Source organism: Brachycentrus maculatus, unplaced genomic scaffold (assembly GCF_059751285.1).
Source record: "Brachycentrus maculatus isolate JH-2025_06_01 unplaced genomic scaffold, ASM5975128v1 h1tg000379l, whole genome shotgun sequence".
NCBI classification, from domain to species: Eukaryota; Metazoa; Arthropoda; class Insecta; order Trichoptera; family Brachycentridae; genus Brachycentrus; species Brachycentrus maculatus.
The window spans coordinates 1-15,243 of NW_028281128.1; the positions used below are offsets into that span (position 1 = coordinate 1).

The window sequence follows — 15,243 nt, forward strand, 5'->3', positions numbered from 1 at the left end:
ATAATACTTTCTTTTTCAAAATTGCTCGTTATTATACCTCACCCTGTACGCTATGTCTTCAAAAATTATCTTTCTAGAATGGGATACGAGGTATGGAGAGGCAGATACTTATTAAAAGCGTTGGTTTTAAGACTTTTCAAGCCGCCCATGCCACCCCCTTTTCTCGAAAGAGCTTTTTAATGAAAGCTATTTAGATTTCAAAGCTCTCTCCGATACGTAATAGTCCACTCGACCCACGTTCAAATTGTACACTGTTTATCTATTATCAGTTAGGCATGGTAGTTGAAATCTTACTGATGTTTTTTTTAAAGCTTCAAGACCAAAGAAAACACCTGATGGATGCTTTTCTACACCTACTGATTTCCCTTTACCATTCATTACCCAGTGAAAATATTAATTATTATTTTTTTAAATAAAATTAAATAACTTTGTTTTAACCACTTTATTATTATTATGAGTACACTTTAACCTACCGGTTTCGACAAGAACCTTGTCATCATCAGGGTTTATTAAATTCTAAAACATTAAAAACATTAAAATGCTCATTAAAATAATAAAAACAACATTTAGGATTTTTTACGGAGTTTTTTGGTAACGGAATGTAATTAATTATGAGTATTTTAATGTTTTACAATTTAATAAACCCCGATGATGACAAGGTTCTTGTCAAGACCGGTAGGTTAGGTTACTAATAATAAAAAAGTAGTTAAAATGAAGTTGTTAAATTTTATAAAGTTTATACCCTAGACTGGTCCCAAAAGCGCAGGAGTGATCACATTACCTTCATGTAAGTAACGATAGAGATAACACTGCGTCAATACGATGTAGTGCCCTATGCGCCGTTGGGTGTGGATAAGGGTTAGAAAACATTTGACGTAATTATTTTTTTTGAAAACACTGTTTTTGTTTTGAAAAAATAAGTTTTTCTTCAAAATAAATACATGAAAAAAAATGATTAAAAATATCAATATGTGTTCTTAAAAATACATTTTTTTAAATCGTGTGCAGAGACGACGCCGACGACCGGTTACTAGTGCTGCAGACCGCATACTGATTGCAAGTTCCCCTTAATGGAAACTCAAGGAAGAAAAAATCTTGTGGGTCCAAGTTGTCCAGCACTGTAGCTAAACACGCTAAGGGCGCTTGTCCACTACCCGGAATTCCGTGTAATTTTACTGTGCAGCACGTCAGTTTGCGTTTTGGCTTGGCTTGGATTGGCTTGTGCTTTTGTCCATCTTTCTTCAGATCAGAGCTCTTGATCGGTGCGTGAACACGTTGCGCGTAAATTCGATCACGCTAAACTGTCGTATTCGCTTTCATTTTTCAAAACCGGACTGCCGGACGGTCAAATTCAGGGTAGTGGACAATCGCCCTATTACACCATGGAAACGTCAAATGTTACCAATATTGGGCCTCAAGTAAAAACGTTACAGAATATCATACCTGAATGACGCACTGATGTGATGGTTTTCTAAAACAGCTCTGTCGTTATAAAGAAGAGCTGTATCCGAGCCGGACATGACGTGGAAGTTATTAGTGGTTCCAGTGTGCTCGAAGTCGTGGATGATGGCCGCCACAAGCGTTGCGAATATCTCCAAATCTGTCAACCAATTCTGAAAACAAATCATCGACAGTGCTTCAAAAGGGTTGTGAGCATGTTCATTGAGATTTAAACCATTTTCTTCGACCATTTCACAGACATCGACGTTGATTTGTGAGAATGTAACCCTATTTTGGGCAGTCCGAAACAGCTCGGCTGTCCAAATTCAAAACACAGTAAGGGACATTTTTTTGTGTTACGTTTTTTTTGCATTTTTGAAGTCCAAAAATGCAAGAAAAACGTACTGCAAAAAAATGTCCCTTACTGTGTTTTATTAAGTTGGGACAGCCGAGTCTGTACTCCTGTCCACTCGTGTACAGGGTGTTTTTTAAGAGCTTGAGAACTTTAATAATACACGAAAGAAATACTTTTGGAATATATTTTTTTAAATATTACAATCTGGTACATAATTTTATATATATATTTATTTATTAATATAAACACACACATATATATATATATATATATATATATATATATATATATATATATATATATATATATATATATATATATATATATATATATATATATATTATATATATATATATATATATATATATATATATATATATATATATATATATATATATATATAAATATATAAATATATATTCATGATAAAAATAACATAAGGAACCTTAACAATTATTTTTTTACTGCAGTCTATTTAATTAAAAAAAAATTAAAATATGATAGGGTCCACTTAATAATGAAACTTTAAAAGTGTAATAATAATAGCCTAAAGTTATTTTTAATGGGACTAAATTATAAAGAGAAAAGGGAAATATAAAAAAATCCAACAAAAGAAGTTTTTCAAGGAAAGGTTAGCCAACTTTGTTCTTTGTAATGAATAAACTGAAAATTCTGAAAATATTATTCCTCGTTCTCTGAAAATTCTATTGCTCGAAAAATCTTTTTGCATTTCAGTAGTAAGGTCTGTATATTGTTCTATAATACTTCCCTTTAAAGACGTTCCTTTGATTAATACAAAGGTGTTTAAAGTAATTACGGTTATATACATAAATAAATAAAAATATAATGTGAAAATGATATTTAATGTAAAATTTCACCGCATTCAGAAAAATATCATTAAGAAAAATTATTTCATTAATATATTCCCAGTAAATGCCCAGACTTCCATATTCTTCTTCATCTTTGATGAGATGTCAAAAAATAATATGAAAATAACTCCTGTAATTGGAGATAATCCAGATTTTGTGAACAAGTATTTGGACACACTCAAAATGTTGTAAATAAATTATCTGGTCAAATTATAAGCTTAATAATAAAAATGAAAATGGTATTTTCTGGCGTTTCTCATGTGTGTGATTATAATCCAGGATTCGGATCTCACATACTAATATAAGAGTTTCTGCTTAATAAAAAGCTTCTTTACATCTCACCAATAGATGTCTCTAGTGAAGTTCTAGTGATTCAAGAACAAGGTTTCTAAATTGGTTCATTTATATAGAACTTCCAAGAATTTGAGTAGTGTGGTTGTCAACAATGGGTAGAATTGGTGAATGTTACACGTGTGTCAAGTGATCACTTAAACCAGCCTATGACGGTCGTCAGCCCCGTAAATGCCCAGACTTCCATATTCTTCTTCATCTTTGATGAGATATCAAAAAATAATATTCCAAATATGCGTTAACGAGTCTGGGCTTGTCTACTTAGGAGTTATTTATAATATATTGATATCTCAAGATGAAGAATAATATAAAACTGGGTATAGCGATGTATTTACTGGGTATACGACCTGTCAAAGGCTGGTTTAAGTAAAAACTTTATGCACCTGTAAAAATAACCATTCTCTTCGTGATTGACAATCACACTTCTTTAAAAATACAACTTCCTGAATTCGAGTAGTGCGGTTGTCAATTATGTTACACGTGTATAAAATAATCACTCAAACCAGCCTATGCAAAGTCGTAAGCCCTGTAAATACTCATACTTTCTTATTTTTCTTCATCTGTGTTATTTTATGGATTCAATTAAAATGATTCTATAATATTACTAGAAAGTAAAACGAAATGCCAAAGTATCTTTTTACTTAATTGTTTGGATTGCAAAACAATATACTAAAATGTCTTCAATTGTGTCATTTTATAACATTTTTTATAGTTTTAGATGACAATATACACATATATTTGTAGATATACATATGACAAATATGAATGTTTATAAAACATGTTATTAACACATGAAAATTTAAGGGTCATCATATATTAAAATTGAAAAATTAGTTAATGATGTCAAAATTGTATAAAGTTAAAATGATAATTTACTGCAGGTACTAAAAAACGTGTGTCAGAAATGAAGAGTCTAAGGAGCATATCTGGCAAGAGTCTATGAGATAGCATAAGGGACACCAGGATAAGAGAATCAAGAGGGATGGTTTTAGGCGGGGAAGACAACGAAGAAGACAATGGTATGCGCATGTGAGGAGAATGGAACTATCCAGACTTTCCCTACATTGCACTGCACGGCCAACCCCAAGGTCTGTCAATCCATCCCTTTGGTGATCTGCCCGGGAGAATCACGAGGGATGGTTTTAGGTGGGGAAGACAACGAAGAAGACAATGGTATGCGCATGTGAGGAGAATGGAACCATCCAGACTTTCCCTACATTGCACGGCACGGCCAACCCCAAGGTCTGTTAATCCATCCCTTTGGTGATCTGCCCGGGAGGCGTCTCCCGGGCAGATCACCAAAGAGATGGATTGACAGCTTGGAATCAACATCGCAGAAGGACAATACCTCTTAAAAACAGACCACAAGACCTACACCAAACCTCTGTAAACGTCTTTGCACTGTTTCTTGTCTGTCTGCTGTGCTGGTCGGAGTTGTGGGCGTCTGTGTACCGGTCAACGCCGAATCGGATCTAGCTGACTAATTGAACTAAACACTAATCCCTTTCACTGCCTACACTGGGGTACTTCTAGAAAATTTGGTGATGGACTTACAATATTGTATTTATATAGATTGGCAGTGACAGGTATATTGAAAGCTTTCAAATGTAAATTCACAGTAAAATCGGGATACAATTTTATATTGTTTCACATTTTTAATAAATTTCGTAACTTAGTTTTTTTTTAAATTGCTTGGCAAGAGCAGATCTGTCAGGAAACCTAGATGCTTCTGTATCAGATCTGGGCATGCGGTGGGACAGCTTTCAATATATAAGGCCTACACCAAGAAAGAAGAAAATTTACTTTGTAAAAAAAACATAAAAAAATTAAACCTGTCTTAATAAATGAAAACATAGTTATTTTTTGCGTTGACTTTTCATAGAAGGTCCTATTTTTGGATTTGTTTTTGTCAATATCTCAGTAATACCCTTACTGGATAGTTTTTGTTATTTTATATGTTTAAAGTGCGATGGTCATGATTAAATTTAGAAATGGAATAAGAGAGGATGTAGGATAAGTAACTAAGGATTTAGTCGTCTTTTTTGAATAAAAGTATGATGAATAAAGGATAACCGTTTAGAAATATCGGATTTCAATAATAAGAATTTCAATTTGCAAATATCATCCCGACTCTATTCAATTTCTTAGACCTCAGAGAATACTTCGTGCTATTTCAATTTCAGCAGCCATTGTACGAGTATGACAACCATTCACCAATATAATAATATTATAAAATTATATTTATCAAATATAAGGTTTAAAAATCTATATTTAAACATTTTAATGACATTAATTTCGAATAAAGCAAAATGTTGATACTACTTTGTGTTGGATTTGTATAATGGCCTAGTATTTTATGAAATTTTACAAAACGAGATAGAATCAGAAATACCAGGATAAATGACATATCGCTCACTCCTTTCAAGAACGTCATAAATCAAAAAACTTGATTTTTCAGGAGTACGTTTTTGATGTTTTAAAATATAAAACAATGTATTAAAAATAAATATCAGGCCACTTATTGAACTTTTTACTCTGCAACAGATCTTTTTAGGTTCTCCATTTGAAAAATATTTAGTTTATTTGAAAAAAAACAATTAAACAATACCTTTTCCTCAAAATGCAAAAACAACACATTCTGGCCTGTAGCGGGTAAATATAAAGTTTAAAATATGTCGCGTTTGCTGGGATATAGTACATTTTCTGGGCATTCCGAAAACATGCACAACTGAAAATGGACGATTTTTGATTTATGACGTTCTTGAAAGGAGTGAGCGATATGTGAGATCAATGATGTTGTTAGGAGTTGGAATAATCCACAGGCGTGAGGAGTTACATGAACGTGGAAGAGGCGAAAATCGTTTGCAAAGACAGATTGATGTAGCGTTCTATTCTCTCTTCCTACCTCTGCGGCGAAGTGGCGTGATGGTAAGTTAGTAAGTAATATGTAAAACTAAGGTGGAACAAATGCGAAGATTAGGAAGAGTAAGGATTTTATGGTAGCGGAACTTCAGAAGCTGGATGGATTTTGAAGTGGAGCAACTGTTTCATGTCGTTAGCGATTCTTCTTCTCTTATTCTTCTTCAGTCCATTTCCGGACAAAGGTCTCCTCCATCTGTCTCCACGTCGACGGTTGGCGATTAGAAGTTATAAATCTTAGAGAAGAAAAAGAAGATTGACATACCATAAGTCCAGTTTGGCAAAGCATGTAGTGAACGGTTTGAGCAACGTCTGCCGCGTGGAGATTGTTGTGATAAGGATTCCTGTGGCGGCAATATCCTTCCTCTATCCTTGTTAAGAAGGTCTCCAGAGTTGAGGGAGGCACCTGGTAAAAATAGGGGAAACCAAAGTTTTAGTAAAATCTTACTTTACTAATATAGCGCACTTATAAATATGGTGGTCTAATGTTTACCATATTTATATGTGGACTATATTAGTCCACCAGGCAATTAAATATAGTAATCAATAGTATTACTAAAGTATAATTATACTTTACTTAAGTGCACACATAAATATAGTGGTCTAATATGGTCCACCATATTTATATGTGGACTATATTAGTCCACCAGGTGATTAAATAAAGTAATCAATAGTATTACTATAGTATAATTCTACTGTAGTTAAGTACACGCATAAATATGGTGATCTAATGTCAACCATATTTATATGTGGACTATATTAGTCCACCAGGTGATTAAATATAGTAATCAATAGAATTACCACAGTATGATTCTACTTTACTTAAATACACACATAAGTATGGTGGTCTAATATAGTCCACCATATTTATATGTGGACTATATTAGTCCACCAGGTAATTAAATATAGTAATCAATAGTATTACTACAGTATAATTCTATTTACTTAAGTACACACAAAAATATGGTGGTCTAATATAGTCCACCATATTTATATGTGGACCATATTAGTCCACCAGGTGATTAATATAGCAATCAATAGTATGACTGTAGTATAATTCTGCTGTACTAATATAGTCCACAAATAAATATGGTGGTCTAATATAGTCCACCGTATTTATATTTGGACTCTATTAGTCCACTAGGTGGTAAAATATAGTTGTCATACAAAAGAAATGTAAATAAAACGTAAAGTTGGCAGAGTAAAAATCATTCGAATGTAGTATTAAAAAAATACACTCAAATGAAAATTGTTAAACATCATTTAAACATAAATATATGCAGTGATAACTAGTTTTATGTGTGTTAGGTGTGTCAACTTGAGATGAAACATCTTTCGTTCTTTATATGAAGGAATGTGTGTCGAACTTATACTCGTATGTGTAAGTATCGTAATATATTTTCCAGGTTGTAATGACAAGAGAATACAAGATTTTGTCATTATTTTATTTATCTATTTCCGTAGTCTGTAAATCCGGATATCAGTCGGAAAGAACAGAATTTGCCGATGGCTATCCACTTATCCGTTGTAACTCTAGAATTTATTCAAAAGAGAAATTTTATTTTCTACTTACAAATATTTATTATCGATACCGCTAGGTATATTTAAAAACGCCAGGGAGAAAACTGAAGTTCAGAAAGGCATATTGAAAATAAAAATTTCCTCCAACTTAGAATGGAGATTATTACCCAGGTTAGCCATGCGATGCAATAAAAAATTAATATGAAGTATCCCACCCTTGCGTGTAATGTCTTGTCCCTATATTTTCCTATATTGTCATCGTTTTATATTTATTCACCATTAATTAATGCCGCTAATAAAAACTGACAACACCGGATATTTTCCACGAGGAATCAATTTGACAAATGTGCTTTTATACAGAAAACCATTAAATTTTATGCCATTATGACATTTTATGCACAGTAAAGACCGGTAACTTGCATATTACTGTACTTGTAAAACCAGCGTAGTGGGAAGAGGCTATAAAAGGAATGCGTAAATATAATAACATCAAAATGGGAAGATAAAATAGGAACGAGGAGACAATTTGATATGATTCTCAAATGAGATGTAATTTTATTGTATGATTAATCATAATAATTATCTTGTTCGAGATAAACAAATGATGTCTATTTTTTTTTAAGTGTACAAATGCATTAGTTACATATCGCTTACTGCTTTCAATAACGTCATAAATCAAAAAACTTGATTTTTCAGGAGATCGTTTTTAAAGTTTAAAAATATAATGAAATGTATTAAAAATAAATATCAAGCCACATATTGAACTTTTTACTATGCATCAAATCTTTTAAGGTAAAACCTGAATGTTTTTTCCCCATTTGAAAAATACTTTGTATATTTAAAAATAATTAAACAATACCTTTTCTTAAAAATGCAAAAAACACCACTCGCTGCCCTGTAGCGGGTAAATATTAAGTTAAAAATATGCCGCTTTTGCTGGGATATAGTACATTTTTTGGGCATTCCGAAAACATGCACAACTGAAAATTGACGATTTTTGATATATGACGTTCTTGAAAGGACTGAGTGATATATAAATTATGTATGACGTTATTGAAAGGAGTGAGTGATGTATCATTAAATATTCTTTAAACATTTACTCGTAGATGTGAAAAGGAGAAAATTATTTGAAAAAAAATTATATCTACATTTTGGAATCAAAATATGTATTATACTGACATGTTTCAGGAGCAGGAAATGATTTTCAAAACCAATTATTATTTTGTCCGTCTCTGTAGTGTAATGGTCAGCACGCTCGGCTACCGTTCTGGAGGTCCCGGGTACGATTCCCATGGGGGGTAAAATAAATATGAGTGATTTTTTCACTGTAATATTTATTCAATATTACCCTTGACTGGTACCTGAAGCGGAGGGCTGATCACCTTTCCTTCATGTGTAAAACGATCAAGATAACACTGCGTTTATATGACGCAGTGCCCTATGCACCATTGGGGTGCGGATAAGGGTTTTATTATTATTATTAATTTTTTTTGTAATACATTAAAGAATTGTAATATATTATAATATTACCCTATTTAGTTTCGCGTTAAGACGTATCTACCGTATTATAATATTTTTAACTCGTTTTTGGTTAGGAGCCTAAAAATAATTTAGGGCGTTTTCTTTGTTCAAATAACCACCGCATAATTTTACATGCCAATAGTCTAGTTGTTGACAAAAATCAATTATGAAGCTAAAAAACAATTTTGATATTTGGTTCGAAAAAAATCGGAACAAACAAAAAAATCACTTTTCACGTTTCATTCACATTTTACGAAAAGGAGTATATCAAATACATTATTATCATTTATTGGATATAAGTTTTAATAAAAATACAAAAATAGATGCCAGCCAAGGGTTTAAGTTAGTCCAAAATTGTGCAGCTGTATTATATGAAAGACAAACTGATGTTTCTCCAAATAAACTACAGGGTGAGTTTTCAAGTCAAATAGCGTAGTATGAAAATATGCTTAAATCGATTGCAAACCTTCCCCAAGGGTTTCAGTGCCCAAAATCAAAATAATAATTCCGGCTTTCGTAAATCAGCAGTTTGCTTTATATCGTAGTATTACATTTGTAATTCAAGTAAATATTGCGTAATGCATCGGATAATTGGTTTATATTTTGTAATACTATTTGCGATTCCCCGAAATTTAATATGAATTAATTGTTCGGTCATTTAATATTCGAGTTGTGATTGAAACGATGTTAAATATTGTACATTGAATTTTATATCATAATCGAGAGTTTAAATGAATAAATAAACGAATAATTATCATTGTTTGAAAATTCATAATCATTGATGTTTACATCTGGTTTATAAAGAACTATATCGCTCACTCCTTTCAAGAACGTCATAAATCAAAAATCGTCAATTTTCAGTTGTGCATGTTTTCGGAACCCCCAAAAAATGTACTATATCTCAGAAAAAGAGCCATATTTTTAACTTAATATTTCCCCGCTACAGGGTAGAAAATGTTGTTTTTGCATTTTGAAGAAAAGGTATTGTTTTAATTATTTTTTTAAATATACTAAATATTTTTCGAATGAAGAAAATACCTTCAGGTTTTACCTAGAAAGATCTGTTGCACAGTAAAAAGTTTAAAAAGTGGCTTGATATTTATTTTTAATACATTGTGTTATATTTTTAAACTTTAAAAACGTTCTCCTGAAAAATCAAGTATTTTGATTTATGACGTTCTTGAAAGGAGTGAGCGATATGTACTCTTTAACTCCATTAGTTAATTATATTGGTATTTTAAACATAGGTAAAACATAATAAACCACGGTCTACATAGATTACAATTTTAATGGCGTAAATTCTTAGAAAATTTCATTCCACATAAAAATAAATATAAAGTTAGTGGTATCTCATATATACGAGTAACGATAAGCAAGTGACATGAAAACTAACATTTTTCTTTGATCATATTTGTAAAGACTAGGGTTGCCATTAAAAACCCTGGAAAGCTAACGTGGAATCTCTTAATCAATTTAATTTTTGTTTACATATTAAAATATTAATCCAAAATATTAGGTTAATTACGATATTCAAACGTAATACTGAAATTTGTGATAATATGAAGATATTTTTGAAAACCTATTAAATATTTGACGTACGATATTAAGTCAATTGAATTTTTTTATTGATATTTTAACAAATACAAAGAAGAATATGGTCTGGGTGTTCACAGGGATTACGACCTGTTAAAAGCTGAATAAAGTGATCATTTTATACACGTGTAATGTTCACTATTCTACTCATGACTGACGACCACGATACCCAAACTGCGGTTTCCAAGTTATATTTCGCCTTCAATTGAAATGATCTGACGTGTACTACTTCTTTGGCGACATCTACAATACAATATTTTTTACAAAATTTTTATACAATATTTTGAACGTGGTTTGAGTTTATTTAACAATGATGGTTAAGAACGCTGTCAGGTATCACTGAAATTGAGAAAATAATTTTATAAAACGTTATATTACCAATTGATTAAAATTTCCATTATTATTTACTCAAGTCCTTTTGATCTAATTTAAAATTTCACCCTCATAATCCTTTTTAAACACGGCAGCAGCTCTCAAAGAAATTCTTAATGCTACTTAATTTTTATATTACAAATAGGGTGATGCCTCGCATAACAAACGCTGCGCACAGCGAACGTTTTGTTCGTCCATTACGCGACTCTTACAACGAACCTCGCTTCTCACAACGGACTGTATCGTATTTCATCATGTCTCTTGATCATTCCAAGGTTGTCAGCAGCCAATGCACTTGACTTACATACGACTTATACGGAATATACTTGTTCCTTACTGGATCTAGGAAAAAGCAGCCGAGGATACAGAAGTGGTGAAGAACATCATCATGGTGGCCCAAAAGTTGGAATTGGAGGCATAGAAGGAGAATGTGGAAGAGTTTATTGAAGACTAACAAGAGCTGACAACTGAAGAGCTCCAAGCACTCCTAGTCCAGTCACATGATAAAGCTTAAAGGGAAGCTTCATCCGATAACGAAGAGGAGCATTCGAATCAACCAATCTCAGCTTCTGGTATCAAGGACATCCTGGTTCAAAGAAAGAGATTCATGAGATTACTAACACTTACTTTCCAAACTCAGCTGAGACTAAACAGATCAACGATCTCTACAATGACACCCTTGCACGTTATTTCCGGCAGGTGTTAAGGAAGAGGGAGAAACAGACAACCATAGAAAGGCCCCTCAAGAAGCCAGAATTCAAGAAGCAAAGGATGGAACAAGAGGATTTGATCCTTCAAGCCTTGGTAGACTCCCCTCAATCTAAGACTAATTAAAAAATCGACGGAAGTATTTAAAAAAAAAATACTTACTACCATATTTTATGGTACAGAACGAATTTTTAAACATGTTTTATTACGAGAAAACGCGTTTCACACAACGAACTTGCTCCTGGAACGAATCGAATACGTTATGCGAGGAAATACTGTATATACATAATATACAAACGATGAAAAGAAGCGAGGAAAGGAATGTTTGCTTTATAACATCAAATATTTTCTTTTCACATTTTTCTTTTTCCCGTGAAAATACTTGTTTATTCAAGAAACTTGAACTTTAAAGAGGGAATTTTAGTGAAAAAGAAAATAAAGTACTCATTTCAATATTGATTCCCATCAATTTATTTTATAATTCCGTATTAACTACGATAATAACTTATTTTTGTTAAGAATGTAGTCATCTCAAGGATTTGTGAAAATAAAATTTTAAAATGGATAGTGACGTTTCTAAATGTAGATTATTAAAATAAAAAATGAAAGGATTTGTATGGCGATTCAGGATAAATCATGATAAGTCTGAAGTATATATAATATGTGTCGCCTACTTTCAAAATCCGTCAGATCCATGTAAGTCGATTTTACAAAATTGCGAAATTCTCCGGGTAACATTTATGTTTCAAAGATTTGTCCATCTTTAGATAAAATATTATGAAATAGAGAATTTTTCCATTTTTTAAAGATTTTTTTTAGTATTTAAAAAAAAAATCAAGAGACACAAACCGATAGTGACGTCATCTTAATTTTGACCTATCCCCGCTCTCTTGTTGGCCGATATGGGTCAGAAGGCAAGTTCCATACTTATTTTGGAATTTGAAATATAACGTTGTTGTTAAGCATTTTTAGCAGGGTTTTCAAGTGTATAAATATTTTAAACAATAAAACCCACAATTGGCATTTCGATAGAGTATTTATTTTTAAATATTATAATATTGGGTCTGGCGGAATTTAAAAGTAGGCGACACAAATCGCTCACTCCTTTCAAGAACGTTATAAATAAAAAAACTCGATTTTTCAGGAGAACGTTTTTAAAGTTTAAAAATATAATACAATGTATTACAAATAAATATCAAGCCACATATTGAACTTTTTACTGTTGAACAGATGTTTTTAGGTAAAACCTGAAGGATTATTCTCCATTTGAAAAATATTTAGAACATTTAAAAATATATTTAAACATTACCTTTTCTTCAAAATGCAAAAACAACACCTTCTGCCCTGTAGCGGGTAAATATTAAGTTAAAAATATGCCTCTTTTGCTGGGATATAGTACATTTTTTGGGCATTCTGAAAACATGCGAAACTGAAAATTGTCGATTTTTGATTTATGACGTTCTTGAAAGGACTGAGTGATACGTAAATTACCTTGAATTTGTGTATGATCCCGTAGCGATTAAGTAAATCATATCCTAGGAACTTCACTGGCTGGCTGTTGGCCGCCTCGCTCAAGGCGAATACATCAAACGACCAGTCATCCAGGGTCTGAAAGCACAAAGGTAAAATAGGCTTACACAAGAGGTATTATTATACAATTACTACAGATGTTATGATATCCCGATAATTATGTCATAACATTTTGTAATTAAGACGGTTCTGTAACTTGCTCACGGGGTCAAATAAACTTCAAGTATTAATGGGGTGCTTCAACCCTTAGAGAACTTACAAAGTTCTCACGCAATGTTATTTGTATTAACTGGCTTTAATTAAAGCATCAATTGTGTTATTGTTATTATATATAACTGTTATTGTATAGCAAAAATGAAAAGTATGAATCGCTGGCGAAATTGTATACTTTAAAAGTCAAGTTTTGCAGATTAAAGTATCTTTCATAGAAAACTCACAGTGACTTTCTGGGCATTCTGATGAGGGTTTATTTTCCCATTTGAGAGTGCTAAAATTTAAAGTGACTTCTCGGCTACCGTACTGGAGTTCCCGGGTTTGATTCCTAAGGGGGTCAAATAAATATAAGTAATTTTTTCACTCTAATATTTATTCAATATTACCCTGGACTGGTACTGGAAGCGGAGGGCTGATCACCTTTCCTTCGTGTGTCAACGATCAAGAAAACACTACGTTTATATGATGCAGTGCCCTATGCAACATCGGGTGCCGGTAAGGAAAAAAAAAGAAGTGAGCGATATATGATGTAAATTAAGCGTAAAAAATAGTTTGTATTAAATGTAATATACGCTTACAAAAGATTTTTTTATTATGTTATTGTATTACGTATAATGTTGTTAAGGCCATTTTCACACGCGCACCTTAAGGACCTTGACGACGTCGGGCGGGAACTGCATCATGGCGGAGTTGGAGACGCGCCGGTAGATGCGGTCCACGAAGATGCCGGCGCGGATGGCGTGCGCCACGGAGCGGAACTTGGGCTTCTCGTCCGCCTTGCGGCGCGTGGTGGCCAGCTGGCGCGTGAAGGTGGACGCCAGCCACTCGCGCACCTCCGGCGGCACCGCGTCCGGCTGCACCTCCGACAGCTCGTCATCCTCGTCCGCGAGGCGCCTAAGGACCCGACCCCCAATACAAAACATATTATTTTCCATAAAAAAAATATACATGCAAATATGCGAAAGACTCGCGTAAAGAAATTTGAACATAAATTTATACATTTTAGGGCGCTTGTGCACTACACGGATTTTTACTGTCCGGCTATCCGGTTTTTTTTTTCAAATAAAAGCAACTACAACAGTTTAGCGTGATCCAGTTCACGCGCACCGATCCGGAGAAAATCGGACATGTCGCTCACTCCTTTCAAGAACGTCATAAATCAAAAATCGCCAATTTTGAGTTATGCATGTTTTCGGAATGCCCAGAAAATGTACTACATGCCAGCAAAAGCGGCATATTTTTAACTTAATATTTACCCGCTACAGGGCAGAAAGTGTCATTTTTGCATTTTGAAGAGAAGGTATTGTTTAATTATTTTTTAAAATATACTAAATATTTTTCAAATACAAAAAAAACCTTCAAGTTTTACTTAAAAAGATCTGTTGCACAGTAAAAAGTTCAATAAGTGGCTTGATATTTATTTTTAATACATCGTATTATATTTTTAAACTTTAAAAACGTTCTCCTGAAAAATCAAGTTTTTTGATCTATGACGTTCTTGAAAGGAGTGAGCGATGTGGTCAAGCCAATCATCCGTTTTTTCATTCTAACCGGACTCCCGTACTGTACAATTTCTTGTAGTACACAAGCGCTCTTACGGTATTTATGTGCTAATTTCCTAAGAATTATAAATTAAGTTTACCTAAAGAACCGATACCCGAAACACAATATGAGCTGGAAGTTTAAGACAGCATTTTTAGGTGAGTTCAAACGCTTGTGCACAAATCTGGGTTTCTCTACATAGGAGTTATTTTAACATTTTGACATCTCAACATAGACGAAGAAGAAAATGAAAGACTGGGTATTTACAGGGCTTCTGACCTGTCATAGGCTAGTTTATAACCAGCTTAT

General features: G+C 33.0%; 1 protein-coding gene across 1 annotated transcript in view; it reads right to left on the reverse strand.

Moving 5' to 3' along the window:
- Positions 1-1,443: 1,443 nt before the first annotated feature.
- Positions 1,444-15,243, reverse strand: part of LOC148303201 (dual specificity calcium/calmodulin-dependent 3',5'-cyclic nucleotide phosphodiesterase 1-like) — a gene marked incomplete at its 3' end in the record, with an annotated part of 52,745 nt that continues 38,945 nt past the window's right edge. The window contains exons 7-10 of the mRNA XM_088270367.1: positions 14,037-14,286; positions 13,141-13,257; positions 6,200-6,340; positions 1,444-1,613 (exon numbers count right to left, since the gene is read on the reverse strand). Of these exons, the coding sequence (XP_088126493.1) occupies positions 1,444-1,613; positions 6,200-6,340; positions 13,141-13,257; positions 14,037-14,286 (678 nt within the window). The remainder of the gene's footprint in view (positions 1,614-6,199; positions 6,341-13,140; positions 13,258-14,036; positions 14,287-15,243) is intronic.